The sequence below is a fragment of the Tursiops truncatus genome, chromosome 9 (genome assembly GCF_011762595.2).
Source record: "Tursiops truncatus isolate mTurTru1 chromosome 9, mTurTru1.mat.Y, whole genome shotgun sequence".
In the NCBI taxonomy this organism is placed as follows: domain Eukaryota; kingdom Metazoa; phylum Chordata; class Mammalia; order Artiodactyla; family Delphinidae; genus Tursiops; species Tursiops truncatus.
Genome location: NC_047042.1, coordinates 89,970,456 through 89,998,411, shown reverse-complemented (window position 1 = coordinate 89,998,411; position 27,956 = coordinate 89,970,456). Strand labels below are relative to the sequence as shown.

The 27,956-nt window shown below is 43.6% G+C and overlaps 1 protein-coding gene across 2 annotated transcripts in view; it reads left to right on the top strand.

Annotated features, from left to right (window-relative positions):
- CREB3L2 (cAMP responsive element binding protein 3 like 2) overlaps nucleotides 1–19,582 on the top strand; it is a 120,372-nt gene extending 100,790 nt beyond the window's left edge. Inside the window, exons 9-13 of one of the 2 annotated variants that reach the window (XR_012334093.1) lie at nucleotides 8,160–8,259; nucleotides 8,542–8,668; nucleotides 10,347–10,563; nucleotides 12,272–12,506; nucleotides 18,085–19,582. Coding sequence is in view for 1 of the 2 variants with exons in the window: in XM_033863329.2 (XP_033719220.1) it covers nucleotides 8,160–8,259; nucleotides 8,542–8,668; nucleotides 10,347–10,563; nucleotides 12,272–12,347 (520 nt within the window). In the remaining variant the exon portion in view is untranslated. Of the gene's footprint in view, nucleotides 1–8,159; nucleotides 8,260–8,541; nucleotides 8,669–10,346; nucleotides 10,564–12,271; nucleotides 17,796–18,084 lie in introns of those variants that run through there. The other variant, XM_033863329.2, reaches the window with a different exon arrangement.
- The last annotated feature ends 8,374 nt before the right edge of the window (nucleotides 19,583–27,956 follow it).

Genomic DNA, 27,956 nt, shown 5'->3' with positions numbered 1-27,956 from the left:
TCTGTCTGGAGCTCTAACCTGGCCTTGGAGGGAGCTCGACATAGCAGGTGTCGGAGGCGCCCATGGGCAGTGTTTGCCTGGCTTGGGGTAGGTGGGGTGAGGAGAAACCTTAGGATGTGTGACATGTATGGGATGTGGGCCTCGTTGGTATTCTTTCTCCGAACCTCACAGAAGGTGAGGGATGTGCTTGTCCTGTCTGTGTTGTTATCAGAAACAAGAATTCATTAGTTTTCCTCATTGACCTTCCTCTTAGCTATAGTCCTCCTCTCTGTCTCTACTTTTCTTGTTCTTTAAAATCTACATATGGGGCTTCCCTGGTGGCGCAGTGGTTGGGAGTCCGCCTGCCGATGCAGGGGACGTGGGTTCGTGCCCCGGTCCGGGAAGATCCCACATGCCGCGGAGCGGCTGGGCCCGTGAGCCATGGCCGCTGAGCCTGCGCGTCTGGAGCCTGTGCTCCGCAACGGGAGAGGCCACAACAGTGAGAGGCCTGCGTACCGCAAAAAAAAAAAAAATCTACATATGATTCCTGATGGCGGTCTTTCCAGCCAAGTCCACTGGGCTCTGACTGTGCTGTCCTCATTTGTTTGTTTAGACGCACAGCTGCGTCCATTTGCACCAGTTTTGTCTGTCGGCTTCCTCCTCACTGTTGTGTCTTCCACATGTGAAGTCTTCTCTTCGACTGACTGTAATCAGCTGGTCCCTCTTTCCTGCTGTGCACAGAGAGGCTGTTAGAGTGCTCAGGAATGACCCACGTCCAGGAATGACCCTCTGTAGACCTTTGTCTTGGTTTAACTCACTTTTCATTTCTCCATTATCTCTAACTTCTAGTTGTGGGAAGAGTATAAGCTTTCTTTTCAGTTGAAAATGTTACAAACTTCAAAGGATTGTTGGATACTAGACTAAGTTTCCCAGAGAGTTTACAAAGGCATTTTAGTAGGATTCCATGGTAAAGTTAGACATTCCTCAGCCCCAGAAAACATTCTAGAACTCTCTCTTTCTTGTGTTCCTGGGTGAGTAGGTGATAGAATATTTCAGAAGTGCCCTCTGGTCCCTGAAAAATAAACCTCCTTATAATGTGGCAATTACACAGTAAGAGAAAGGAGATAATTTGTATTTTTAAAAATTTAGGCCAGAGCCCCATGAACAACTTTCAAAACTTAAGTGAAAGATCATAAATAAATGAGTATTTATTCAAAGTTTAGGATTTTAGCAGAATGTAATTATCTTTTGTATAAGAGTTTGCACTTTAGTATTTAAAAGTCTTTGAGGTAGTTCAAGAGTCTCCTTAAATATTGTTATGCAATGTTTTGAATTATTATTAACATTATATCCTACTACCTCCCCACCCTCTGCCTGAGGATTTTGAGGTAGGTGTTTTAGCTTTTTTTTTTTTTTTTAATTTTATTTATTTATTTGTTTATTTGGCTGCGTTGGGTCTTTGTTGCTGCGCGCGGCCTTTCTCTAGTTGCGGTGAGCGGGGGCTACTCTTCGTTGCAGTGCACGGGTTTCTCATTGCGGTGGCTTCTCTTGTTGCGGAGCACGGGCTCTAGGCACGTGGGCTTCAGTAGTTGTGGCTCACGGGCTCAGTTGTTGTGGCTCACAGGCTCTAGAGCGCAGGCTCAGTAGTTGTGGCGCATGGGCTTAGTTGCTCCGGGCATGTGGCATCTTCCCGGACCAGGGCTCGAACCCGTGTCCCCTGCATTGGCAGGTGGACTCTTAACCACTGCACCACCAGGAAAGTCCCTGTTTTTGCTTTTTGACACCTCTCTCCTAACCCTCCGATCTTGTACACTAATTCTAGAAGACTGGGGTGGGTGGGGAGGGATTCAGGTGGGGTTTTGGTTCCAAAGGACATGGATGTCTGCCTCTTCCATCATGAAGCCACCTAATGTTCACTCATATAATTTTTTTGCATGTGTGCACTAGATAAGTAGCACTTAGACTTTTTTGATCATATTGTTTTACATGTTGTGTAGTGACCCAGACACACCACACGTACATATACATCACATTCATAACTAATATGAATGTTTCACAAATGAATACTTATTTACTATGTGTGATGCCCTCAGATATTGTGTGTTCTATTTGATTCTGTTTAATTAAATACACCAGTCACACCCCAGCTGTTTTCACAACCCACGAATGGTTCATGATTTGGAATTTAGAACTTACTGCTTTAAGTAGTTGCATAAGTAAAAAACAGTTGCTTCATTCCTGTGGGAGGCTGAGTCACCCAGAGGGTGATGTACTTACGCACACAAATGTGCACACAGGCCTTATAGCCCAGCTAGATCCATTTCTGAGTAAGGTGTGTTACAGTATTTGGTGGCAATTGTGTTTATGGAGAGGACCTGGTTGAAGCTCCTGGCACAGCAAGTAATTGGGAACCACCAGTTTATTATTTTTCCTGGGTCCTAGTTTCTGACGCCAGTGGGAAATTAGGTACTAGAATGTTCAAAGTATAAGATGCAGTAACTGTATCACTAGCTTGTTCTCTCTCGCTCCCTCCCCACACCAACCCCTGCTGTTTCCCTTAAATAACAGAAACATAAGAAAACAAAATTAAACCAAATACAAGAAAACACACGAGGCTGTTGATGCATTTCCCAGTTTTTATAAGATTGTGTCTCACACTGTCGGCTACTTGAATGTTTTGCCCAATTTCCTTTGATATGCCTCCCAAGATACAGGGTGATGCTTTATTTTGGGCAAGGCTGGCAGCTGCCTCTAACTGCTCTTTTACTAGGAGCTGTGTGAGGACAGCCATAAGGTTTATTTTTACATCTCACCACAGGACAAAATCCACATTTTCAATCAAGTGTTGGACCCTCCAATTTAACAAATTGTGAAAAATGTCTTGGCCCAGATAAACGGCTCTCTAAATTAAGACCTTGCTCCCGGAAGCCCAAGAATTCATTAAGCCATAATTAGCCATGATCACTGATGATTTAACATACAGTAATAAAGGAGAAGTTTAAACTGAGTTCTGAACGTACCGTTGCAAAGAGAGTCTGTCCTATGATTGACTTTTTATAGCTTTAGTTTTAAAATAATTCTTCCATTTCATCTGTTGGCTGCCTTTTCTCCAGCCGGCCCTTTATGCAAACAGGGTAACAGCTGTCATCCAAGCTCCCAATGCTTCATGCCGTGGCATCTATCCCAATGGCATCAGGGAAGGTACCACATCATCTCAGACCAACATATCAGTTGTGAGATTCCAGGCTTTCCTGTAAAGAGACTCATCTGTCATCAGTGGAAAGAAATAGCAAGCACTCTGCAAAGGTGTATTTGTTTCAGCAAACCCAGAGTACCCCAGAAGGGGATTCTCTCATTATTCTGTTAGCTGGTGAGGTCAAGAGAATTAACTTTGACTAAGTGCCTGAACTCAGGACTTAAGGAAAGTGATTAAAAACCATGGTACTGAGATCTAAATTCAGGTTTCTCTTCCTGGGAGCTTATCGCCGTGTTCTGGCGAATATTACTGACTTAGTAATCCTAAAGCCATCTCATCAGCTCTGTTGGTGTCCAGTGGAGGGACAGGTCTTATAGCTTCCAGTTTCCTAAACAAAGCTCAGGTTTGACTTCCTGACACTTGACGTGGGCTAAGAAATACCTCTTATTCCTTTATCCATCATTTGCATTTTATTTTGGTATATCCAGAGATCTGCCAGGAAATGTTTATTTTTACCCTATTGCTTTTATTTGTATCAGATCACTGAAACTTTGTTAGTATATATCTCACTGCCATCAGATTCACTGTGGCCCTTCTGTTGCAGTTTGGTCACTGTAATCTTTTCTTATTTAATGGTGGACACATCTCTTGGTTGTGCTGTTGTCAATGTGATGCTTTTTTTTTTTTTTTTTTTTTTGGCCGTACTGCACGGCTTACAGGATCTTAGTTCCCCGACCAGGGATCAAACCCGGGCCTCGGCAGTGAAAGCACCGAGTCCTAACCACTGGACCACCAGGGAATTCCCTCAATAAGATGTTAATGTCACTGGATTTAAGAAAAATCTACTTAACTAAGAAATCTTTTGATCATTAATTTTATTAGGTTATAGGTTTGTGTACCATGGTGCGCTGAATTGGAAAGTACGTGAGCTATGGAGTCAGATAGGTTTGGGTTTACATCTTAGGTCTTCTAGTTACTGGTTACATGTCTTTGAAACCTTTACATAGTATCTCAGTATATGAAGTTCTAGAACTCAGCCAGTGGACACTCAATCACTGATAATTTTCTTTCCTTATGACAAAAATGAGTGTTTCAGGACTTCCCTGGTGGCGCAATGGTTGAGAGTCGGCCTGCCGATGCAGGGGACACGGGTTCGTGCCCCGGTCCGGGAAGATCCCACATGCCGCAGAGTGGCTGGGCCCATGAGCCATGGCCGCTGAGCCTGCGTGTCCCAAGCCTGTGCTCCACAACGGGAGAGGCCACAACAGTGAGCTGCCCGCGTACTGCAAAAAAGAAAGAAAAAAAGAATGTTTCTGTTTTATGAATGTCTATGAATTTCCCAAACTTTATCACATCATGGAAATCTATTTAGATATTGGGGAATGGATGAGTTAACCTGCTTTCCTTGGGTGAAATCTCTCTGTTGCTGATGGATGGGGCCTTCAGAGTGTCATCATTCCCATGAGTTCACCTTTGCTAATCCGAGTAGGAGAAGCAGCAGCAAACAGCACATTATAAATCACTGTTGCTTTCCACCAGAATTTCAAACTGAAAAATCTATTTTGAACTACATGTTTGCTCATCTTAAAGAGTTGGATTATAAACTGTTAGAAATCAGGGGCCATTAAACAAACATTTTCATTTGCAGTGGATTCAGAATATAATTGTCTTTGAGTTTGGAAAGGATGTGCTGATGAATGCCAAGTAAAGCGCCACACCACTAGTAAAGATACAGCCCTTACTGCTCGCCCAGCCAGACTTAGATGGTCCTTCTTCCAAACTGATAGCACTTTACACCTATAGCTGAGGTTCCCAACTTGAGCCTAAGGCATTATACCATTGGGGTTTAGGTGTGTCTGGCCTGTCAGAGGTCTGTCTTCAGAACAGACTGTGGAGCCTCCTGGGAGACTGTTCATCCTAGGGAAGGGGTCCCAGGCCTCGTGATCACAATCAGAAATTGGAAGGGAGGAGTGATTCCGAGTATTGTGTGGAATTGGTTTTCTCAGTGGTTCATGCTCTGAAGACTGGACAAAGGGCAGGGATTGGGCAGGGAGGAGGTGCAGGAAGGTTGTGGGTAAGTGGGGACTGTTGGTAAAAATGGAAATGGCGATTTTGCTTTAAAAACACCTTAAGAGTTTGGAGCAAAAGTAAATGGCTGTGGTAACATCTGGAAATCTGCTGTCTAGTGGAAGCCTGGTTAGAGGAATGTCCTCCACCAACTCTTCCATGCACAGAGCACAGCTGAGCTTCAACACCTTGGAGCTGCCAGCGCAGGCAGCAGGGTGCCCCATGGGAGTTGAGGTGCCCATCAGAAGTGGCAGCCAGCATTACAGACGTGGCTCTTCAGCAGGCCACCAAGGAAACAGTGAGGCCCCTTTCTGTAGTTTAGCTGGTAACAAAGACCCTACAGGAGGAGGCCAGGATATGAGAGAAAAGGTTTGTGCCACACGGTCAAGCGTAGGTCTTATCTATGGCTCGCCTGTGTATCTTCCCCACGAGTTCCAGAGATACAGCAGGGAGAACCCAAAGAGGGCTTTGGGGCTGGCATTACAGGATGTTGTCAATAAAATGTGTGCCACTGCCCGCTAGATCTCAGCTCTGCCAGAAGCAACGCTCACCCAGGAAGTGGGTCTGTCACTCAGCTCTTAGCTTTGAAAAGGCAGCCGTGCAAGCCAGTAAGAATGGGGTGCTCTTGGGAGGTCCTGGGAGAAGAAAGTGTGATGGGGAAAAACACTTGCTGCATCATACGATCATTTAACTGCAAACTCCTAATTTTTTTCCATCTTTACTGAGGTGTAATCAACAAGTAAAATTGTGAGATATTTAAAGTGTGCAACGCGATGATTTGATACATGTATACGTTGTGAAAGGCTTCTTCACATCAAGTTAATGACCTATTTACCTTATTTTTATTTTTTGGTAAACACATTTAAGTTCTACGCTCTTAGCAAATTTCAATTATATGGTACAGTTTTATCACCTAGAGTCACCATATGTTACACTAGATCCTCAGACCTTATTCATCTTATAGCTGAAAGTTTGCACCCTTTTACCAACCTCTCCCTATTTCCCCACCCCCAGCTCCTAGCAACCGCTTGTCGACTATTTCTATGAGTTCAACTTTTTTTTTTTTAAAGATTCCATGTGTCAGTGATACCACGTGGTATTTATCTTTCTTTGTCTGGCTTATTTCACTTCGCATGATGCCCTCCAGGTTGATCCATGTTGTCACAAACGACACAATTTCCTAAAGTAGAATTTATAGTAATCATGCTATCAGTATTTCTCAGCCTTGAGTAACTCACAAAACTCTTTTAAAGAATGTGTTGCTTGAATGTACAGAAACATAAACCAGTCTATACTACTTGTGATTATGCTTCTAGATAACCATAAAGCAAGAAAACATACAGCTAAGTACTAAAAAGACCTCCATATTAATAGAATTTAACGATTTGAAATAATGGGATGAATGATTTTGTTTTGCTTAAATTAAAACCACTGTACAAGGTAAAAATACGGTGTAGATGGGACCACATGGGGTCACTGAGTTCAGAGAGCCTTCGCTGTATGTGCTGTGGGCTCCAATTCTGCCTCTGCTCTTATCCATTAAACTGCTAAAAGCAATAGTCTTACTGCCAACCTGTCCTTAGTTGGCTTAAACCTGAGAGAACTTGTTTCACTGGTACTGGTCACAGGGGAAGCTGCAAACTTGGGAAAACCTGCATGTCCTTCCAGCACTGGGAAGCTGTTCAGGAGATGGGCTGTGGTGGAGGCAAGTTATCTGCCAAAGCCCAGAATTCTTCTGCAAATGAGTGATTTGCTTTTCAGTGTTTTTCAGTGAACTTGTCTGACTTTCTAATGTTCCATCACAGCATGAATTTTCTGAAAATCTTTGAGACCCAAGAGAAAAGCATCTGCTTGTAAAACCTCTCCACCTTGCCGAGTGCATTGGGCTTGGAGAGGAGGGATGGGGGCGAGGGGCAGTCTCTGCTCTTTTTGCTGCTCACGCAGAATTCATCCCCGAGGCTCTAATTCAGGCGTGTGTGCTGTGAGATCCTTTTCTATGGCTGCACTGTTCAGAATTTGCAAAGAAATTCACCATCTGCTCCTCCTGTGACCTGATGTCACACAGAGCAGAACATACTATTCTCATCCTCAAACCCTTCCCTTGCACGGGTGTGCACAGCTGTCCACTTTTAGGGATAGAACAACTCTCTTTTGCTCCTGTTCTGTGTATTTTCCTGGAGAAACATCAGAATCTGCATCAGAGGACGGCTTCCAAGATCCTGGCTCTGAAGGTGTGTCCAGCTGAGCAGGCTTTTTTGCTCCTGATTCATATTTGGGCTTCATTTCTGCCTATGGAGGTGCTGTGAGCCTTCAAGTGCCACAGGCTTGAGGTGCTCATGGCTGTTTGCCTCCCCGCCATTCTTGCCTTCCTCTCCGTCTCTCTCCCTCTCTTCAGATCTGCCATCTGAGCATCGGCTGCTCAGAGATGTTGCTACCACCTCCTGTCACAGCCGTCTCCTCTGGCCACCCCTCCACGTGTTCTCTGCCCGGCATCTTCTTCTTCATGCTTTTCTCCTTTCTTGTATCTTCTTCAATGTTTCTCTTCTCTTGGTTGAACGAATTCTCCTTGGTTCACCATCACCAGCCAATTTTTACTTATTTTTTTTCTCAATGGCTGACAAACAAATCCCGGGATTATCAGGGATGATTTGGGGCATAGAGATGACTGTTACTCAGAACAGCACAGAATGGACAAGCTGCTCACGTGGGCGGATCCTGAGCCCCGTAAGCTCTATGACTCTGGTGCTGGAAGACAGTGGCGTATGTGTCTTCACCAGAGGAACCTTTTTCTCGGTACTGTGTTCAAATTCAGACACAAAGCCATAGACACTTCCCTGGAGCCTGGGGCAGAGATCACCCACAAGCATTCTTTTGTCTCTCAGACGCCCTTCTTGGCTTTGATTTGTTGTGTTTGCAGAACTCTCCTGCAGCAGCTGCAGAAGCTTCAGACTTTGGTGATGGGCAAGGTTTCTCGCACCTGCAAGCTGGCTGGCACACAGACTGGCACCTGCCTCATGGTGAGTTTCCTGAAGGGACAACACCATTACTGCCCAGGCCCACTCCCCAATCTCCAGTCTCTCCCCAGCTTGCCACGTCCAAGTGCTGGGGTGTTTGAGGGACCACACAGCTCACTCCGAGGCTGTCTCTCCACTATGATGTGACGGTGATGGACTGCGTACGATCTGCTGGCCTGATGGGGGGGAGTTGTCTTTCTGGACCTCCCAGGTGTTGCAGGTGTAAAGGTTTGCTCTGTGGATCTCGGAATTGACGGCTCTCCACTTTCTCTCCTCGTCCTGCAGGTTGTTGTGTTATGCTTTGCCGTTGCATTCGGCACCTTCTTTCAGGGCTATGGGCCCTATCCTTCTGCCACCAAGATGGCCCTGCCCAGCCAGCATTCCATGCAGGAGCCCTACACAGCCTCCATTGGTAAGACAGCACTCAGCAACTTGGGAGGTGGCTTGTTTCTTTTCTCTTTCACTTCTCAAAGCTTAACTTACTGAAAGAAGTCTTATCTGAGAGTCTGATTTTTTTTTTTTTAGATGGGAGGACTTTGCTAAACCACTTGGTTTAGAATAGCTATATGATAAACGTCCCTGGGTACAGAGCAGTGGTCTCAAAATCATTTATCCATAAAAATGCATATATATCCGTTCCTTGGGAGAAGGCAATTCAATATCACTGTTCCCTCTCCCCCATAAAAAACATTCATTGAATAGGCCCACACAAGCATCTGCCCCCGAATTAGTTACTCTGCAGTTAACTGTCATCGCTGTGACCGCCAAGACATTGCAGGAAGTGTTCTTGGCTTCTGTTTCCATATGAAAGTCTAATTTTTAAGAACTGGTAAAAGTGTAGCTTTTCCACTGAAGGGAGGAAGAGAGCCATGGGGGTGTCTGGCGCCCAGGCTGCTGGGTCTCCCCTTGTGGCACTCACCCACTGGGCTGAGACACCCCTTGGAATTCTCTAGAGCTCAGCAGAGCACAGTTTGCAAACTACTACTCTAGACTGTGTTCCCTGGCAAATTCTGATGTCTTCTTTTTGAGTTCTGATAAGGGGGAGGGATGCGCATTTGGGGGGAAGGAGTGGGGAGAACATTAAGTTTCCCATGACATTTTCAAGGAATTCAACTCAGTGGAATTGTATGCGACCATAGTAAGCATCTGTAAAATGAAATTAAAGAATCAGCCTGTCTTACAAAATATTATGCCTAAGATTTAGAAAATTTGGAGAATCAGGTGTCAGAAGTGATATTCTCACCCAGATCAATGATCTCTTTTAAGTATGTAGGAAATAAAGAGGTGATATGTAGGGATCATAAAATAGATACACTAGTAAGAACAAGGGTGGAATTAGGGGGTACTGGATTTGGGGGGTAGGCATAATTTTGTGGTTCTGAAAGATCTGTGGTCTTTGTGAGGTAGGTGTATCCCTGCCAGGTATATGACAGAAAGGCTAGGATTTCAACCAAATAATTTCAGTGGTCTCCCGGGAAATTCTTTTTTCCCTAAGGGAATGTATCTCTAAATTTGATTGGAAGCCAATGGGAGCATAGTTTCTCTGTTGTAGAAAATTGCTACCAGCCATCTAGCTATGCAACTATCCTATAAAACAAAAGAGAATGTTTCCGTTGTTTGATTTATGACTTTGGCTGTGTGTCTTCTCTCCAGTTTTAAATGAAAACACAGTTTTCTGCCCTTTTACCTTCTCCCTCTGCAAAACCTACTCACTGGGAATGCTTATTTTAGCTGCGTCTGGACATCGCCAAGTATTTGACTCCTATTGTCCACAAATTGTTTCCCTCAGATGGTTGGGGGTGGGGCATGGAGGGGAGTTTTATTTTCAAAGCAGTGGGGTGGCAGTATGCTTCCTGTTTATTTGCTTTTCTATTGTTCTTCCAGACTTTTTATAATTGGTATCATTTTTCAATGCACAAAACTCTGAAATCCTGAAGCCTTTATAGGAAGCCAACTCCAGTTGGCACCCTGTGTCCTGGGCAACAAGAACGCATGAGTTGTCATCTGCTCCCAGCCCTGGGCATCGAGTGAGGGGATGTGATGTACCCCTGTGGTCTCTCGTAACACCTGTGTCTTTGCTTTGTTCTCAGTGAGATCCAGGAACCTGCTGATCTATGAGGAACATTCTCCCCTGGAGGAGCCGTCCAGTTCGGCCTCGGCTGGGGAGCTTGGGCGCTGGGACAGAGGTTCCTCCCTGCTCAGGGCATCAGGGCTGGAGTCCAGGCCTGACGTGGATCTTCCCCGTTTCATTATATCAAATGAGACCAGCCTGGAGAAATCAGTGCTGTTGGAGCTGCAGCAGCACTTGTGAGTCAAATAGATACAGATTCACCTCCTCTAAGGCACCGACGATGGGTTATGCATCAGCAACGTGCAGTGTGGGGTGTAGACTTTCCCACTGGCCTAGTCGTACCTTCGGCTTTTTCAAGACCTATTTCCAGCACCCGGACTCTGGAGAGACTATTGCTTGTGAACAGCTGCCCCTAGCAGAGGTTGGGGAAGAGACCTGGTGTGAGCTGGCCCCGTGGCTGCTGCGCCACTGGGGAGCTGGCAGTGGTGGCTCCAAGAGTCGGGGGAAAGGGCTTGACTCCCTTCCTCCCTCAAAGCCTCACAAGTAAACATACAGTCCAGTAACAGCAGCGTACTCGCTATGCAAATACAGCCTCAAGGCTTTCCCCAGCTTCCTTCCAACTAGAGATACATATATGTCATGCTATATGTCAGTATGTAGTTTATGATTTATGTAAATAAACATACCTTAATTATATAGTTATAATTACATGTTAATATTGAAGGACACTTCGAGAGGCACTATGCCTGTATGTGTTTCCATATTGAAAATAACATACATTTGTCTCCAATTCTCCATGAGGTGTTTCCTTTAGATAGTTATGAGGAACAGTCCTTGTGCAAACACAAAGGCTTGTACAACTGCTGGGCTTGTTGTCACGCTGGGGAGATACCTGGGTACACCAAATGGCACGGGAAGGAGCGTCTGCGTCCAATCCTGGTTATACATGGTGTGGTTCGTGGTCTAGCTGAACTCTGCCTCTGTGCCTCCCAGAAATGATGCTATTCCAATGCAAGTGGGAAAGACTTTGTTTCAGATTCTTCAGTTTTCTTCCCCTAATGTTGCAGGGGAAAGTTTGTAATTATATATACTATTATATGTTTACATTATATTATACATGCATATAGTGCTTTATTATTTATTATTATTATTTATAGCACTTACTATTTCAAGCACTATGTAAATATGACATATACAGTAAATCCTTTGAAATACTTGAAGAGGTTAGACATTATTATTATTATTCCTATTTTAGCAAATTGTAGAGCTGCCACTAGGAGTAGAGAAGAATCAGCTGCTCGACTACTTGACTCATGACACAAATCTTTTCTCCTCTTGTCTCAGCTATTCAAGGCCCCATTGAAATCCCTCTTGTTCTGGGATGTCTTCCTGATACCAGAGCCCTCATAGCCCTCCTCTGAATGCCTAGAGTCTTTCTAGGCTGTTACATAATTTAATAATGTATTTATTTTCTGTTATATATTTACTGTTATTTCAAGTTAGTTTGGGTGTTTTTTTTTTTTTAGTCTTTACCTAGAATCTTTTAATCTCTATAAAGATTTCATCTTTATCTAGATTTTTAAAAAAAATATTTATTCTAGACCAAGGATCAGTCTTTATCCTTTTATTTTCTCCCTCCCAGAGTTTAGCATAGGGGTGACTAACCATCCTCAAGAAATACAATCGTTTAAAGCAATGTACAACAAATCAGTATCAAACTGCCATGTTTATCCTCTGGGCTGGAATGTCTCCTTTGGCATGAGGCTAGAGGCAGGAATGCGGATGACGGATAGGCTGGTAGCGGGAGACTTCGGGAACAGGGGAGAGGACGAGAAGCATGCTTGGGCCAGCCTGCAGAGTCGCAGTCATGGAATGATTGTGTCATCCTACCGAGCATGAGGTAATTGGTAGTAAGACCTCTTTTTCCTTCTGATGCCTTCGCAGGGTCAGCACCAAACTGGAGGGGAATGAAACACTAAAAGTTGTAGAACTCGACAGAAGAGTGAACGCCACCTTTTAAAGAGACCGTCACCACCTCCCTCTATCTCCTCACTCTGCCTTTATGTCTCCAAACCGCCTTTGTCATAAGCTTTTCCTTTTTGCCACCTGATCTTGACCGAAGACCTGGATGTGCAGTCATGGCTTTGGATACGAGGACAGCCTGGGATTTCCACCCACGGTGAGAGAGCGCCTCCCCCCGGTCCCACGTCCCTCCCTGCAGAAGGGAGCCCGCTTCTCTCCCTCCCTGTTGCTTACTGCCATAGGAAATTATCTTAGGGTCAGGGGTGGGGCGAGCAGGCTTGTTTCTACCGACAGTGCCAAAAAGATACTGCCTGCTTCTCACCGGGGTGGGTGTGACCGCCTCTTTGAAGAAGAGCTGACGCTTGTTCGTTCAATTCGAGCCACAAAAATACCAGGATGCCTGTTGGAATCTGGCAAAGCACCGACTGACGTCCTGCCTTTGCTCAGCCTGGGTCTCTCCTGCCGCTCTGCGCTGAGCCCCCGCTGACTTGTCCTCCGGCCCTGGAGCTGGAGCGAGGCATCCCCTTCGTACTCTCAGGCCGCAAGTGCAATGCCTGAAGGAATCAGGCTTTTCTACTCCAGGCAAACCTGCCCCATCATGTTGCTTGTAGGATTTCTCCACAATCTGTGTCCCCACACGCCCCTAGTTCTGCCTCCTTGGCTTCTCCTCCCCATTTGTAAATAGTATTTATTAGCTCGCTGAGGCTTCCCTGGGCAACCACACTGAAGACATCCGGACGCCTCCCTCCAAGCTAGCAAAGTCTTCTGTTGGCCTTTGGAGCGAGGAGGGTACCCTAGGCTCTGGGATCCCCAATCCTTCCAGGCCATGTTTTGCTTTCTTTTCTTCTTTTTTGCTGGAGCCCTATAATTATAGTTGGGAAATCTCCCTAAGCCTGTGTCCTCCTGTAGAATGAACTCACAGGGAAAGATGGAGCAGTGCCTCGCTCAGGTCTGGGGCTCTGTGGATAGATGCTTTTTCTGTCCCATACCCATAACAGGGAAGGGAAGCCCTGTCCCTGACAGCAGGCGTTTCAGACAACCCTGCTAGCTTGTCTTTCTCCACCTCCCCTGACACTTCTGCTTTCCCCCTCCTCTTCTGCCTCAACACAGGAGGTGAGCCTGAGGCCTGTTCCTGGGGTCAGAGTAGGTGACATTTGTGTATCCACAGTCTTACCTTTTATAGTCAGGTTTGGCTACTTTGCAGCTCACCCAAAGAGACACGACCTAATCCCCCAACCTACTCTTATTTTTTTTAATGATTAAAAGTAACTTTTGTAGTTTAAAAAAAGAACTTTCCTCTTTCATACAAATAAGAAATGGAAATTGACTTTTTACTGTATAATGTAGAAGACTCCCCTTAAGTGTTTTTCCCTAGCTTGTAAAAGATTTCGTGTAAGAAATTTGCTCACGTTTTGTATTTTATTTTTAGTAGCAGCTGAAGCACCCTTGGCTTTAACTCTCACTCTGTCTCCGTTTCTGTCTCTCATCTACATTGTCATTGGAACCTGTACTTAGGAGAGATTAAGCTATACCTGGGCCTTCTGTTCCATAGCAGACACAGGATTTGGTGTCATTAGCATTTGCCGTCAGACCTCATAAGCAGATCTGGTACCTTTGGGGCTCACCGTCAGTGATTCCTCTCTCCCTACTGTGATGGAGAGAGTTCTGGCTGGGAGACAGCCAAATTCATCTTCTTAGCACTGATGTAAAGCTGGATCAGGATTGCAGTGGTCCTGGCAGCCCTCTCGGTCCTCTGCACGCCTCTCACTGTCCCTTCCATTGGCCGGGGAGGGCTGAGACCGGCTGGGCTGTTCAGGAGGAAAGGTTGCTAGCATGCGCCCTGCTTCTGTTTCTCTCTACCTTCTCCTCTCCTTCTCTTCTGCTCTACACCCTCTTGGGCCTGGCTGGTGTCTGCTAACCATGGGCCACTACTGAACCATCCCTCTCTTTAAAATGTCATGTAATTATCAGACACAGGCAGCCTGTGTGCATGGGGAGGGAGAGGGCGGCTAAGAAGGTAAGAATATAGAATTAACTCAAGTCGTATTTGGACGATAAGAAAGGCAAGCTTTTGTATGTCAGTGGGAATGGGTCAGCTTACCCACCTGACGCACTGGAACCACATCGGGTTTTTAAGTCTCCTGGATTAGGCTGAGTAGAAAACCAGCTCTTCTGAAGAAGGAGGGAGAAGGAAAAGCGCAGCAAACTCCGAGCGCCTGTCTTTAGTGCCTTGAGGATTTTATTTCCTCCCTGACCTACCCTTGCTTGACGTCACTGTCTCCAGCCCTCCATACAGCAGGGCTTGATCTCTGGGAAACCGTTCTTCCCACAACTGAATATGTGTCTAGAGACCAGGGACCTCAGCATGAGAGCTCAAATGGCCATCGTAAGGGGATCCAAGGACCAACTGCTGCTATTATGAGAAAGACCTCTGCCCTCTACTCCTTGCTTGGGTGAGTAAGGGGAACTAAACAGTTATCCCTTTAGGAGGACGTAATGGAGTCAAGAGGATGCAGAAGAGTTGGATAATACCAGATTGGTTCCAAATAGTTAATGGGTGTGTGTACCTTTTCTGTTCCAGGGTTAAGCCCACAATGTCAGTGGATTTGTTTCCCTCCCCAGAGCCATCCCATAGATGAGTCAGTAATCCCTGGTTAGCCCTGAAGGTGTCAAACAGTGGCAGCCTTTTGGTTTCTGAACCTCAGTTTTGGAAAGTAAGAGACTGTTAGCACAACCATCAATCATAAAGAATCAATGTTAATGATAAACATATTAATATATTTTTCATTATGTCAACAGCTTTTCCTCTTTCCTTTCTTTGATTATTAGCTTAGTGGAGGAGATGTCTTGCAAAAGTTCAGAGAACACGTACTTTTTTACTGGGTGAGACCTGAGTAACCCAGACCCCCCAGTGAGATTCTATTCACAGCTCTTGACTTTGCACTTAGAAATGGATACTGTAAATGAAAGGCCTCAGTACCAGGTTTAAGAAAGAATTTCTGTGAAGTGTTAGGACTCCGGAGCCTAGCTCACATAAAGGGAGTGTTATATAAGAATCTGAGAGCTGAACTAGGTTGCTCCTTTTGGACAGGGGGTGGGGATGAGGTTTGACACCAGTACAGGCAGAATTAGATAACCTTTTTATGAATATAAATGATTTTGATTTAAAGACCTAATTTGTAGATGGTGAAAGCAGCTTTTAGCTCAACTTACTTACAAACCAACTCTGAGTACCATGTTTTTTTTCTTCCTAAATCTCTCGGTTTAGCCTGAATGCCGAGAGAGGGCTGTGACTCTCGTGTGCCCTTGGAGCAGGGGTCTTGCATTGGTTCACCTTTGTTCTGGCAGTGAGTCACTGTCCAGAATTTTTGACAGAGGTGTTTTATTAAAATTTTTTTAGCACTTTGTGCCTCCTTCCTCCTCTGTCCTCACACCAAGCAAAAGACAAGGATCAGAGGCCCTTCAGGGGCAGCTCCTCCGGACACACGTGTCACGTGAGCACGTCACACACTCAGAGACCTCCCTCTCCCCGTCGAGGAGACAGAGCGTCCGTGCCGGCCTTGCTAACGTGGGGAGATGGGAGACGGAGGAGAAGGCATTGGTCTCCCCCTTCTCTGCCAAGAGCTCTTGTCACTAGTTCGGTTCTGTTGAACCCAGTCTTTGAGGAACCTTTATTACAGACACCAGCTCTCCTGCTTGCAGTGCAGGCAGGACCTGTGAGACAGACCAGTAGCAGGTAGTGCCCTGGTCGGAGTCATTTTCTTTGAATGCTTTTCAGCTGAGACAATTAGGAGACGTGATCGCATAAGCCCCTCTGGGAGGGCAGCTACAGGAGAGAGTAGGGGGCTGTTAAGCAGCCAGAGACAGAGTTCAGATTTTTCATTCATTCATTGAGTCAGTCATTCACTCCCAAGGAAGAGTGTTGCTGAAGGCCCTAGTGAATATTGGGGAATAAGGGGACTGAGGAAGCTTCATTAATCAATAGCTCTTCAAAAGACCCATGTGCCAGCTCTCGCTCTCTCTCTCTCTCTCTCTCTCTCTCTCTCTCCCTCTCCCTCTCCCTCTCCCTCTCCCTCTTGCGCAGGCACACGCACACATGCACACTCGCACACTCGCACACACGTTCCTCCCTCATCTTGGACACTCGTTTGTGTCTTACATGTGCCTTATATTTGAATCCAGGATGACTGAGAACTACCTAGGGGCTGGGAGATTTTATATACAGCTTTGTGGTACTAGACTGAGGTGGACATGGGAAAAGGAACTTTTTCCAAAGGCTCAAAAATGGTTTCCTAAAAGTGAGCCATGATCAGATTTGCACATCAGGAGCAAAGGAAGAGTTATGTCCATTAGGAAAATCCCATCTTGCAGAGGTGCAATCACATCAAAAAATGGCCAGCCGGGATTAAAGGTATTATAAATCCTCAGAGCAGAACATTTTCTCAGCTCAGAGGAACCTGACGCATTTGAGGATTAAGGCTCCATGTCTCCGTGGACAAAGGGTCAGCACCTACCACAGGACAAGACTAGGTATTGTTTCGTTTTGTCCTTTTGGGCAACATAAAATCTGGGAATGCTTCATTTTGTCTTGGTTTCTAGAAGGAAGGGAAATAATAATTCTCGAGCACCTACTAGATGCTGGGTGCTGTGCTAAATAAGTTAATTTTATAGAAAGAGAAAACAAGGGCAACGAATTACTATGAGATGGATAAACAGCTAAGTGATATGGAAAGTGCAGCAATTTGTGGGTCAGGTTGAGCAGATCTCTTTCTGCGCGAACACGCTGTAAACTTCTAAGGTCCTCTGGGCAGGGAATGCAGTGCCTACTCCCTAGGCTGGCCCTGCTGTGCAAAGTTCAGGTTTTTGCCTCACGCTGGAGATGTTCATCTCCTGTCCGGTTCATGCAGTCGTCTGTGAGCTCCAGCTAGCAGCCTTTGCATCCTGGAAAAGCACCACGAGCGGTTTTAGCTGTTTCTCTGTTCCTCTTCCTTACGCACTAGCTGGCTGAGAACAATGAACTTTTGGCACCGTGGACCCATGGCCTATGCTGTTCAGCAAATCTCCCTTTCAGATGAAACACTGTCTGAGTCTATGAAAAACACCAGCTCTCTTTGACACATTGTGAGCCACCCTTTTTAAACAATGCTGAGCAGACTCCGGACTATAAGAAACCATGAGCTTTAATGTCTCTGCTGACAGGCTGGGCTTTGCTGTCTTTGGTTACACGTTATACAGACCAGCAGTGTTTAAGTCTGAATACATTGTGAGTCTATTATCTGTCATATCATGCTGTTTTTTATGGCTTTTTATTCTTTATCATAGCTAAGTAAATACCAAAAAAAGTAAATGCTCTGTAGGATACTTGTATTTAGTTTGGAAAAAAATGAATTGAAATTGTTATGCTTTTGTATTTCTATTTCTTGCAAATAAAATATTTTTTCTTAAATAGTGAAAGTTGAAAATCCTGATACTCTGTTTTTAAAAGCTTTTCATTAAGCATGGATCTGCCTATGTGCGCCTAACCATTCTTTCCTGACTATCTAGTCCACCTGAAAGAAGAGCCTCAAACCAGCAATTTGTATGTTATCTAGCACTGAATCCAAGTCTCAGCTGGAGGAATATTGAGAAATGTAATTGTTTTTTCAGTCAGTCACAGGAGGAAAGACAGTATTCTCCGGAGATTTATGCTGCTTGACTGCTATTTTCGTTGTCTCCTACAACTGTTCTCTAACTAGATTTCAGAACTCCATGGATTTGATTTTGCTTTCCCCATCTCGGGACGCTTGAGGATTCCTTGGACCTGTTGCAGAAGAGAAGGATCCTTCCTCATGTGAACAGCTGCAGAGGACACCTAACACATATTCACGCTCCAGAAATTCTGATGAAATGGTAGATAAAGGTCAACGCACTCGAGCAGAATCATCTTTATTCCATTGCAATCTCTGTATTCAAATTTAATTTTCTCTACTCAGAGAGAGTGGGGCTTCGTTTAGCCTTAGAAAGAGTATCCAAGATGTTAGAGACTAAGGACATGGACCGTGTTTACCTGGACCTCCACCCCCCTTGCCCACTTTTTTTAATCTCAGCAGAATGCCGAACCCTTCCTTGAGCTCATGGGTGCTTTAATCTCCTGCTGCCTTTCTTCTCTGAGCACCTTGACCTTCTCTTCTTCTGTTCCTATGCAAGGGTCCTTTCCCAGTGGAGGATTTTAGTCATACACCCTCCCTCTTTCTTATTCTGTGAGCCTATAATGGAAACCTCCTCCTTGACATTCTGATATCTTTCCAGGGGTGTGTGGAGGGGCCAAATACTCACCGGTTTGAAAATACTCTGTATTAATCGTGCCTTTGGATTTTCCGTGTTTCCAATGCTTTGACATCTGGGACCTTGCTGACTCGCGAGAGACTGCTCCTCACAGGGGTAGCCCATCACTAGACAAAGTAAAGGACTTGTCTATAAGCACAACTTTCATATGCAAGCCAACCAATCCACAGCCCGTTCCCCAACCGCTTCCTTTATGGGCTCTCAGGACCTCACTATCCCCCCCAACCTAATCGCCTAATCACCATGGCGAGGTACCAGACAACTAGAAACAATTGCTATACCTCAGAGCCCACTGAAATTTTTCACACTAGCCACCCTTAAACCCGCTTTCATTGCCTTGCTTGTTCCTTTCTGCAGAAACTACAGTAAAGCCTCTTGCCTAATTTTTCTCACTCCCTCTGCCTCCCAATCAACCCTGGTGCTTCCCTGCGTGGCCCTGCATGGTGTGGCAAGCTCCCTCACCTTGGGGACTGTGAGTAACAATCTACATTTTCTTTTTTTAAAAAAATTCAACAGCTTTAATTAAAAGTAATAATCATTATCACATATTTAGTAAGTACCCACTGTGTATTGAGATCTGTTAACTGATATAGGACAAATTGCAACACTATCATAAAGCTTGTCTACTTTGGAGAAGCTAGGAAATTATAAGACATTAACTTAAAAAAGACTCAATGTTTATTAGTAAATATGTTGACAATGTTCCATATTCTTTCAACTTGATTCACCTCTCTGCTAATTAATATGTAGTCTAAATCTTCTTATAGATCACTTTTTGGATAAAGTGGACATTTTTTAAGCTTTTATTTTATTTCTTTACAAACAAACTGTCTTTTCAATGGCAATTGTCTCCTGATCTGTTGGCCTCACCACATCTAAATAATAATAAAACATACATTTTAAAACACATTCCTTAGGCATCAGAATGTCAAATCAGAGTCTGATCCCAGGCTCACAGGCATTTGGGTTTCACGGATGGGCCTACGACGTTTTAGAGCAACGTAACACAGATTTATTGCCTCAGTTTACAGAGAAAATAAACGAGACCTACACAGGTTGATGGGGCATGTTCACGGGAATAAAAGTAAATCAGAACGCAGGTGTCTAGAGTGCTAATCTTGTGCACAGTTTCCAGGGTGAATCATACCTCATGTCTCTGAAAAGGAGAGCTTTCCAGGCAAGGGAACCATGGGATACAGTGCAGGGGGGGAAAAGCAGGTTGGATTCAGGAGATAAAGGTTATGGGTTCTTGCCTCGTAATACCATTAACTTGTTGACCTTGAGGAAAAAGGAGACACTTAACTGGGTGCCTATTATGTACCAGGTGATTTTCATGTATTATCTGTGATCTTGTTTATTTCCTCTAGAACATTTATGGAGGATATATAATTATCCCCTTTCACAGTTGAGGTAATTGGGGTTCAAAAAATTAAAACTCTTACTCAAATTACCATATGGCAAATTAGGTGCTGATGAGAGATTTAAGCCCTGGTCTTTGCTGACTCCAAGGACATAGTCTTTGAACTACACTATGCTGTTTTTTAGGGCTTGAGAATTTGTACTTGTAAAAATACAGGAGTTAGCCTAGATCAAAGGTTGCAGACCTTCAGCTCATGCACAAATGCTTCTGGTTTGGCCCTATGATGATTCAAACATTTAAATATTGCTGGTTAACTTTCAACCTTCAAAGATTTCTCACACAACTCCAGATTTCCATATTCTCTTGAAAGACTTGAAGACGTGGCAGTTTCAGGAGCTGAATAATGGTGGCCCATAGATGGTGTAGGTCATCTCTGCCTGGCCACATTTCCCACGCCCAGGCTGGTTCACTCATTTATGTCACTTACCTGGTCCTTCCATCGTCCGAATTGACAGCCTCTGGACTAGATGGTGGCTGACTTTCTGGGATTCATGAGAGAGGGAATAAAGGAAAAGATACTGTATTGATGGTGGGACTAGGAGGTGAGGAAGGTGGTTAGTTTCACCCTGAGGGACAGGAAGTGAGAGGCCTGAGTAGGGAGGCAGTTGGGCTGTGAGTGGGGGAGGAGTCTACCCAGTGATTGCCTTTATAGGCACTACAGGAAAAAACAATTTGCAATCCGGGCTCTGTTCTCCTTAGTCCCAGAGATAAATCTTCATTCATCTCAAATTTTATATTAAAAATCTTTTTAATGATCCCCCTTGCGTAAGACCCTGTGCTTTCCACGAAGTGCTTCCTCATGCCTTCTAATGTAACTTGCTGATCGTCCACGAGGAAGGTGGAGCAATTGTTATTGTCCCTGTCGCTCAGCTGAGGAAGTGGAGGCAGTTAGAGACGCGAATGGCTCCACGTTAGGTTACACAGTGAATGAGTGCAGAGGAGAATCACAAACCAGCTGTCCTGATTTCCAGCCTAGTACTAGTTCCTTCAACCATGCCTGATCTGGGGCAGGTGACACTCTAGCTATCATCCATCACTTCTCTAATGGAATCACTTGGCAAGGTGGCACTGCCACATTCTTTTGCCTGGAATTCTCAGGATTGATTTTTAGCCCAGGATTTGGGACATTCCCAAAGGCTCCTGTCTCTACAGGGAGGGGAGAAGAAGGCAGATGGTTCATTTCAGTTCTTTCCTGCAAAATAATCCAAGCCACCATTTGCGAGGCTGCTTACAACTTGATCCCTCCCTTCATCATTTGATGAGCCTGGGCAGGTCGCACAAGTTGATGTTGTCTTCCAATGGGCACGGCTGTTGCTAGATCTTCTGGCCATGTTAAAGAAGAGTTCTCGCCCCAGGAGGAGCCCATGTGTTCCCCCTCCTCCCTCTATGCTGTCATTTTTCGATGGAGGAGCAAAAATAACCATTGAGGGGTACCATGAAAGCTGCTGGAGAGGCTGCTGTGCTGTTCTCCAAGAAGTCTGTTTCAAAATGTTTATCGTTTCTTAAGTGAAAAGCATTTGGGAATCGGGGCTGCCAGCGTGTTCGTAACTAATGTCCTCCCCAATATTACTGCAAGACAGATGGCAAGTTGAGTTTCCTGATGGGTCCATGTGCTTGGGCTGGTTCAAAGAAAACAACTTCCCCCCAAAGAAGAAATGTAAATTTATAATCGCCTACATATTTAGAGACCACCAGGATGGAAAAGGTGCCTCTAATCCCCCCAATATTTTCTTTCTTGGCTTCATTATCATTTAAATGCTTTCAACAGATGATACAACTTTTTATCCTGGTTTGAGATAGTTTAAATTGTAAATGAATGCAGAAAAGAAAATACAGTTGAAATAGTATGTGCAATATTGCATACATAATTCCATGCAATCCTACCCCAGGGGCAGTACTTGACAGGGGATATAGGTTGAACCAGGAGGGGTGCTTTAGAAAAGGTCAGTGAGAGTCAGGGTCTGCATGTATGGTGTAACAGGGAAAAGAGAGAGGTGGAAATCGTGCTATCGAAACCCACGACAAAATTTTCCTGCAATACAACTAAATTTTGAAATATGTAATATTCAGAATTCAATGATATTGTCAGTGATATTGTCCATAGCTAAAAAAATTAGAGTACTAAAAAGCTTTTATTGAAAAGTAGCAGTCCATTTTTCTATATCTTTTCCATCCACCAGTCCTACTTCTTGGAAGTAACCAAATTAAATTTCTTCTTGCATTTATTTCTATATTTGTAAATAATGTGTTTATGTTCTAATACTTTATGTATAAATTTTAGACTCTTACTGTTAGTTCTTTTCATGGTATATAAGAATTTTACCACCATCACACACACACACGCATTTCTGTCCCCATGTGGCCTCTCTTTCATATTACCAGCCTTCCTCAAAGATCTGAATGGCTATTGTCCATTCTCATGCATAAAACAACATTGACGATGTATAATGATTAGTTATAAATCTGAGAGTCAGGGTAAGCGAATGTTCATTTTTGTTTAACCTAGTGTTCTTCAAACTGAGGGCCAAAGGGCTGGGAAATCAATTTCATGTATTTTTAACCAACAATTTCCAAAGAGAAACAATAGAATGGAATAGAATGAGGTTGGGATGGAATGGGATAGAATGGAATTTCACTGAAGAAAATAGAAAATATCAGAATGCATTTAGTAGAGATTAACACTGTTTCATGTAACATTAATTTCAGTTCTGTTTGTGTGTATGTAAGCGTTGTTCTGGGTCACAGCTTAAAAGTTATATCTTTCTGAGGGTCCCAATAAAAATGTTTTAAATTCTCAAAAAAAAAAAAGAGCATTCATGTATAGCACATAGAGTATAGCAAATATTTTATAATAACTTTATATGGAGTATAATCTATAAAAATATCAAATCACTATGTTGTACACCTGAACAACACCTGATTATTGTAAGTCAACTGTACTTCAATTTAAAAAACTGACTGAATTCTCTCTCTTTATGGAGATAGGATGATAAGTTAGTGTTTTCTTGTTAGGGTTTCCAAAGGGTAGTATTTGAATACCTGGGACCATTCAAGTTTCTTAAGAGGAAAATATTTCTATGTCCTGACAGGGGAATGTGACTGTACAGGTATTCTGGGATCATGGTGGGGAACGGCACCGGGGAGAGTCTAATTGTTCAGTATGTGGTTTATTTCATCCTCCTGTTTTCGTCCCACGCCTCCCCTCTGTTTTCTTCTGTCTCTGGTGGCTTAAGCTGTGTTCTATTTGGATTATCTCCATCAAAGAACCTCCAGGAATCTTCCAGATGATTCAGCACTTGCTCTCACCCACCATTGCCTAACTGATGTTGTAAAGGCTGGCACCAAGGACTGGCCGTGAGTGAGTTTTTCTCTTCTCTGCCCAAACTCCATCCCCCTCTGACATTGCCAAGCCTGCAGTGGTCTCTGATGCTGTTTTCATTCCTCTAGAGGTGCCTGAGTTTTTGCACGAACCAAGGTCATGTAGCTCTGCATGTCTGAAAGGGTAGATGTTGTTAACAAGAGCCAGAACTTTGGACCCAAATTTTAAAACAATTTCTAATCTGGGATTAAAAATATATTAGAAGTCCCACTTTCATGTCCTGGGTGAAAAGTGGGAGAGGATGACATGGCAAAGAGGAGACCTCCCATCAGGACCGCATGGCATTTCACACACGTAAGTTTTGCTCCCTTTGCCTTTCCTGGATACCTGATCACAGGAGCCGTGGAGGCAAAATTAAGAGGATGAAGTAGGTGGTAGCAGATAGAGGCAGACCACTTGGTGTGATGGAATGCCTATTTTTAGGTCTAAAACCTTGCCTTTCCAATCATAGATTGAGGAAGCTCTGGCTTGGCAATATATCTAAAAGTTTCTGTTGACACTTTGGAGTGTGACTGTCGTGAAGTGAGTGCAAAGTTAGAATCTGCCCCAAGTCATAGGAAGCAAGAGTACACTCTGCCCTGAGTTAATTGATTCGCGTGTGGAGTAGTCCATTCTGTTCTGGGTACCGCATTTCAAAATATGTATCATAAGCCTTCTTAGGTATTGACAAACTTTATCAAAATGGTTGTGTCAATTTACACTTCCACCAGCAATATATATGTTCCTGTTTGCCAATACTCTCACCAATGCTTGATGTGATCTGATTTTAATTTTTGCTATTCTGACGGGTATAAAATGACATCTTGTGGTTATGACTGAACTAAAACACACTTTTAATTCTTTTGAAACATAATGTTTTTATTCTTTTCATGAACATTTAACTTAAACATTTAAAATTAATCAGTATGTTTACTCTCCCCCTGAGCAACCTAAGAACCTCAGCATGCCTTAATTCTGAGCAGTTCTCCAATTTTCAGGAAATTTTTGTGCAATATTTTAGTTGTACAGTTGGTCCTCATGTTTTACAGAGAGCTTATCTGTGAGTTTGTCTACTCATTAAAATTTACTTGTATCCCCGAAATCAGTCCTCACAGCACTTTCATGATAATTCATGAACTTGTGCAGGACAGCGAAAAATGTGAGTTGCCTGATGCATGTGAACCCAGTGAAGGTTGAACAAGGTGACACTCTGCCTTCTTATTTCAGCACTCATGTTGTATACAAGTGTCCTTTTTGTGATCTATTTAGTGTCATGTTTTCTGCATTTTTGTGCTTTCTGGAGTGATTTTGCTGTTTAAAATGGCCCCCAAGCATAGTGCTGAAATTCTGTCTGTGTTACTAAGTGCAAAAAAAGCTGTGATTTGCCTTATGGAGAAAGTATGTGTTAGAGAAGGTTCATTCAGTCATGAGTTACAGTGCTGTTGGCTATAAGGTCAATGCTAATAAATCAACAATGCAGTACATTTAGAAAAAGGAAGAGGAAATCCTGACCTGGACACGAGTCTACTTGGAAAAGTGATAAAGTGGGCTTCCCTAGTGGCGCAGTGGTTGAGAGTCCGCCTGCCGATGCAGGGGACACGGGTTCGTGCCCCGGTCCGGGAAGATCCCACGTGCCGCGGAGCGGCTGGGCCCGTGAACCATGGCCGCTGAGCCTGCGCATCCGGAGCCTGTGCTCCGCAACGGGAGAGGCCACAACAGCGAGAGGCCCGCGTACGGCCAAAACAAACAAACAAACAAAAAGTGCTAAAATAACATCTATGAGTGATGAAGCTATGGAACAGGTGGAAGAGCAGCTAAGTTTCTGGATTCATGAGATGAGAATTGATTTAAAAAAAAGCACAGTAGACATCATTGTTATGAAGCTGGAAGCCAAAGAAATTTATGGTCGCATTACCCAGGGTTAGGATAATGTTAAACCCCTCTCAGCTAGTGCAGGCTGGCTCACACATTTCAAAAAGCTATAAGATGTGGAAAAATGTTAAAGTTGCAGGAGAGGCAGGTACTGCAGATCAGGCAGCTATGAAAGAATTTGAAAAATACCTGCTAAGGGTTATACAGGAAAAGGGTTAGATGAGGGTCTTGTTCTAAGATTTAATTTGTCTGTAATTGTCTTTTATTTTTCATAAATCTTAAAAGAGAGTTTTGCTGGGTATACAATTTTATTTTATTTTAATTGAGGTGTAATTGTCACATAACATTGTGTAAACATTACAGTGTACAATGTATTGTTTTGATATCTTTATATATTGCAATATGATTACCATGTTGACTAACACCTACATCATGTCACATAATTAGCATTTCTTTGACACATTTATTTTTTTTAATTATTTTTAAAAATATTTATTTATTTTTGCTGTGCCAGGTCTTAGTTGCAGCACGCAGGATCTTCATTGCAGTATGCAGGATCTTTAGTTGTGGCATGCGGACTTCTTAGTTGCGGCATGCAAACTCTTAGTTGTGGCATGAGATCTCTTAGTTGCAGCATGCATGTGGGATCTAGCTCCCCGATCAGGGATCGAACCAGGGCTTCCTGCATTGGGAGCACAAAGTCCTACCCACTGGACCACCAGGGAAGTCCCTCTTTGACACTTTTAGATTGACAGTTATTCTCTCAATATTTTGATTCCACTGTCTTTAGGGTTCCTACCTTGCTGTTGAGAAATCAGTTCTTGATGATCTGAAGGTAATCTGGCCTTTTCTCCTGCCTGCTTTATGATCTTTTCTTTGTCTAAGAATAAACTCAGTGCTTTATTTATTGATCTTACTTGAGATTCATTGTATTTCCTTAATCTGAGGACTGGTATGTTTCATCAATTTTTGGAAATTCTCTGCCAAAATTTGTCTTCTCAAATATTGCCTCTTCCCTTCTCCCTCTGTTAACTCCTATGGAATTCTGACTACTCTTGTTCCAGACCTTATTCTATCTGCAGTATCTTAACCCTCATATTTGTCTTCCTGTGGGCTATCACTTCATATTTATTTTCCAAGTTAATGAGTCTCCTTACAATTGTGTCTAATCTGCTGTGCCACAGGTTGTGTTTTCTGGAAGCAGATGGTAGAATTGAGTTTGAGGTATGAGCTGTTTATTAAGGATCAAAACCTGTGAAAGGAAGGAGAAAGAAGAAGGACTGGGTGGAGGGAAAAAGCAAACTGCAGTGAAGTCCAAAAAAATCCTTGGCTAATCCATCAGGGAGCTCAGAAGTGAATATCTCCTGTCAGAGCTGTCCTGCACTGGGATGGAACCAACAGGGTCTTTGTATCCTTCATCACTTAGTCACCGGATACAGGCTGCTCCAGTGACCTTGGCAAATGCAGCTTTCCACATCTGAGGCAAACTCTGAAGGAGGTGACAGCTGGAGGCAGACTGATGACCGTACTCCTTGCAGTTGAATAAGTCCTTCCTTGAAGGGGAACCTTAATGGCTCAACTTTGAGTCTATCACATGTTGCTTAATCTGTCTACAACATTTCTAATTTCAATTTTTTTTTTCCTGAAACTCTATTGGGTTTTTTAGAAAATGCCTAGTTGTTTTGACTGTCATTTGTTCTTACATCACACTTTCAATATCTTCTTTTGTTTTTTAAACATATTAGACATAATTATTTTATATTCTGTATTAATAGTTCCCAGATCTGAATTTTTGGCAGGATGATTCTGCAGTTTGTTTTTCTGTGGACTCTTGCTTATGGTGCCTTGCCTTTTTATGGGTTTTGTGAAATTTGATTGTGAATTCATCTTTTTTGAAACTTCTTCTGTGGAAATGCAGTGAGACCTAGATTTAAACTGTGTTCCTCCAAAGAAAATCTGCTTTTATCTTACCAGGTACCAACCTACCTGGCACTACTTTAAACTAAATCTCCAGTTTGTGTTCAGATCATTAGCTGTGTTCATTTAATTAGCATGAATTCTGACCCCAAAGCTACACCAATGTGATGAGAAATTTTCCGAGGAGATTTTCTTCTTCTTCTTCCTCATCTTCCTCCTCTACCACCTTCTCTTCCTCTTCCTGCCTCTCCTCCTCCCCTTTCTGTATCGTATTTAACTGCTCGCCAAGCATCCACACTGCAGTCAACCCTATCCACTTCCTCTGTGGTGGGGGCTTTTTCTAGACCTCCCACTGTAGATGCAATGTTTCAGGGATTTTGGCTGTGTGTGGGTCTTCATTCCAACTTATCACCCTGTTTAGGTTTAGTCTCCTGTTCCCCAACTCCACAGTTCATTAAACATCCATTCTAGTTAACAAGGGATCAGCTTAATGAAGGATTTTAATGAATAAATCAGACATTCATTTAAAAAAATATTATCTGTCTTCTATCCAGAACTGTAGGTGGTCTATACCAAGGGAAATGTCTTTGGACAGCTAGTCCACCGTATTGCCAGGAGTTAAGTCAATGAGCTGTGTAGCCTTGGAAATATCTCAAACATTCTAGCCCTCAGTTTGGCCATCCATAAAATGCAGGGGCAACACTGATGGTGTTGAT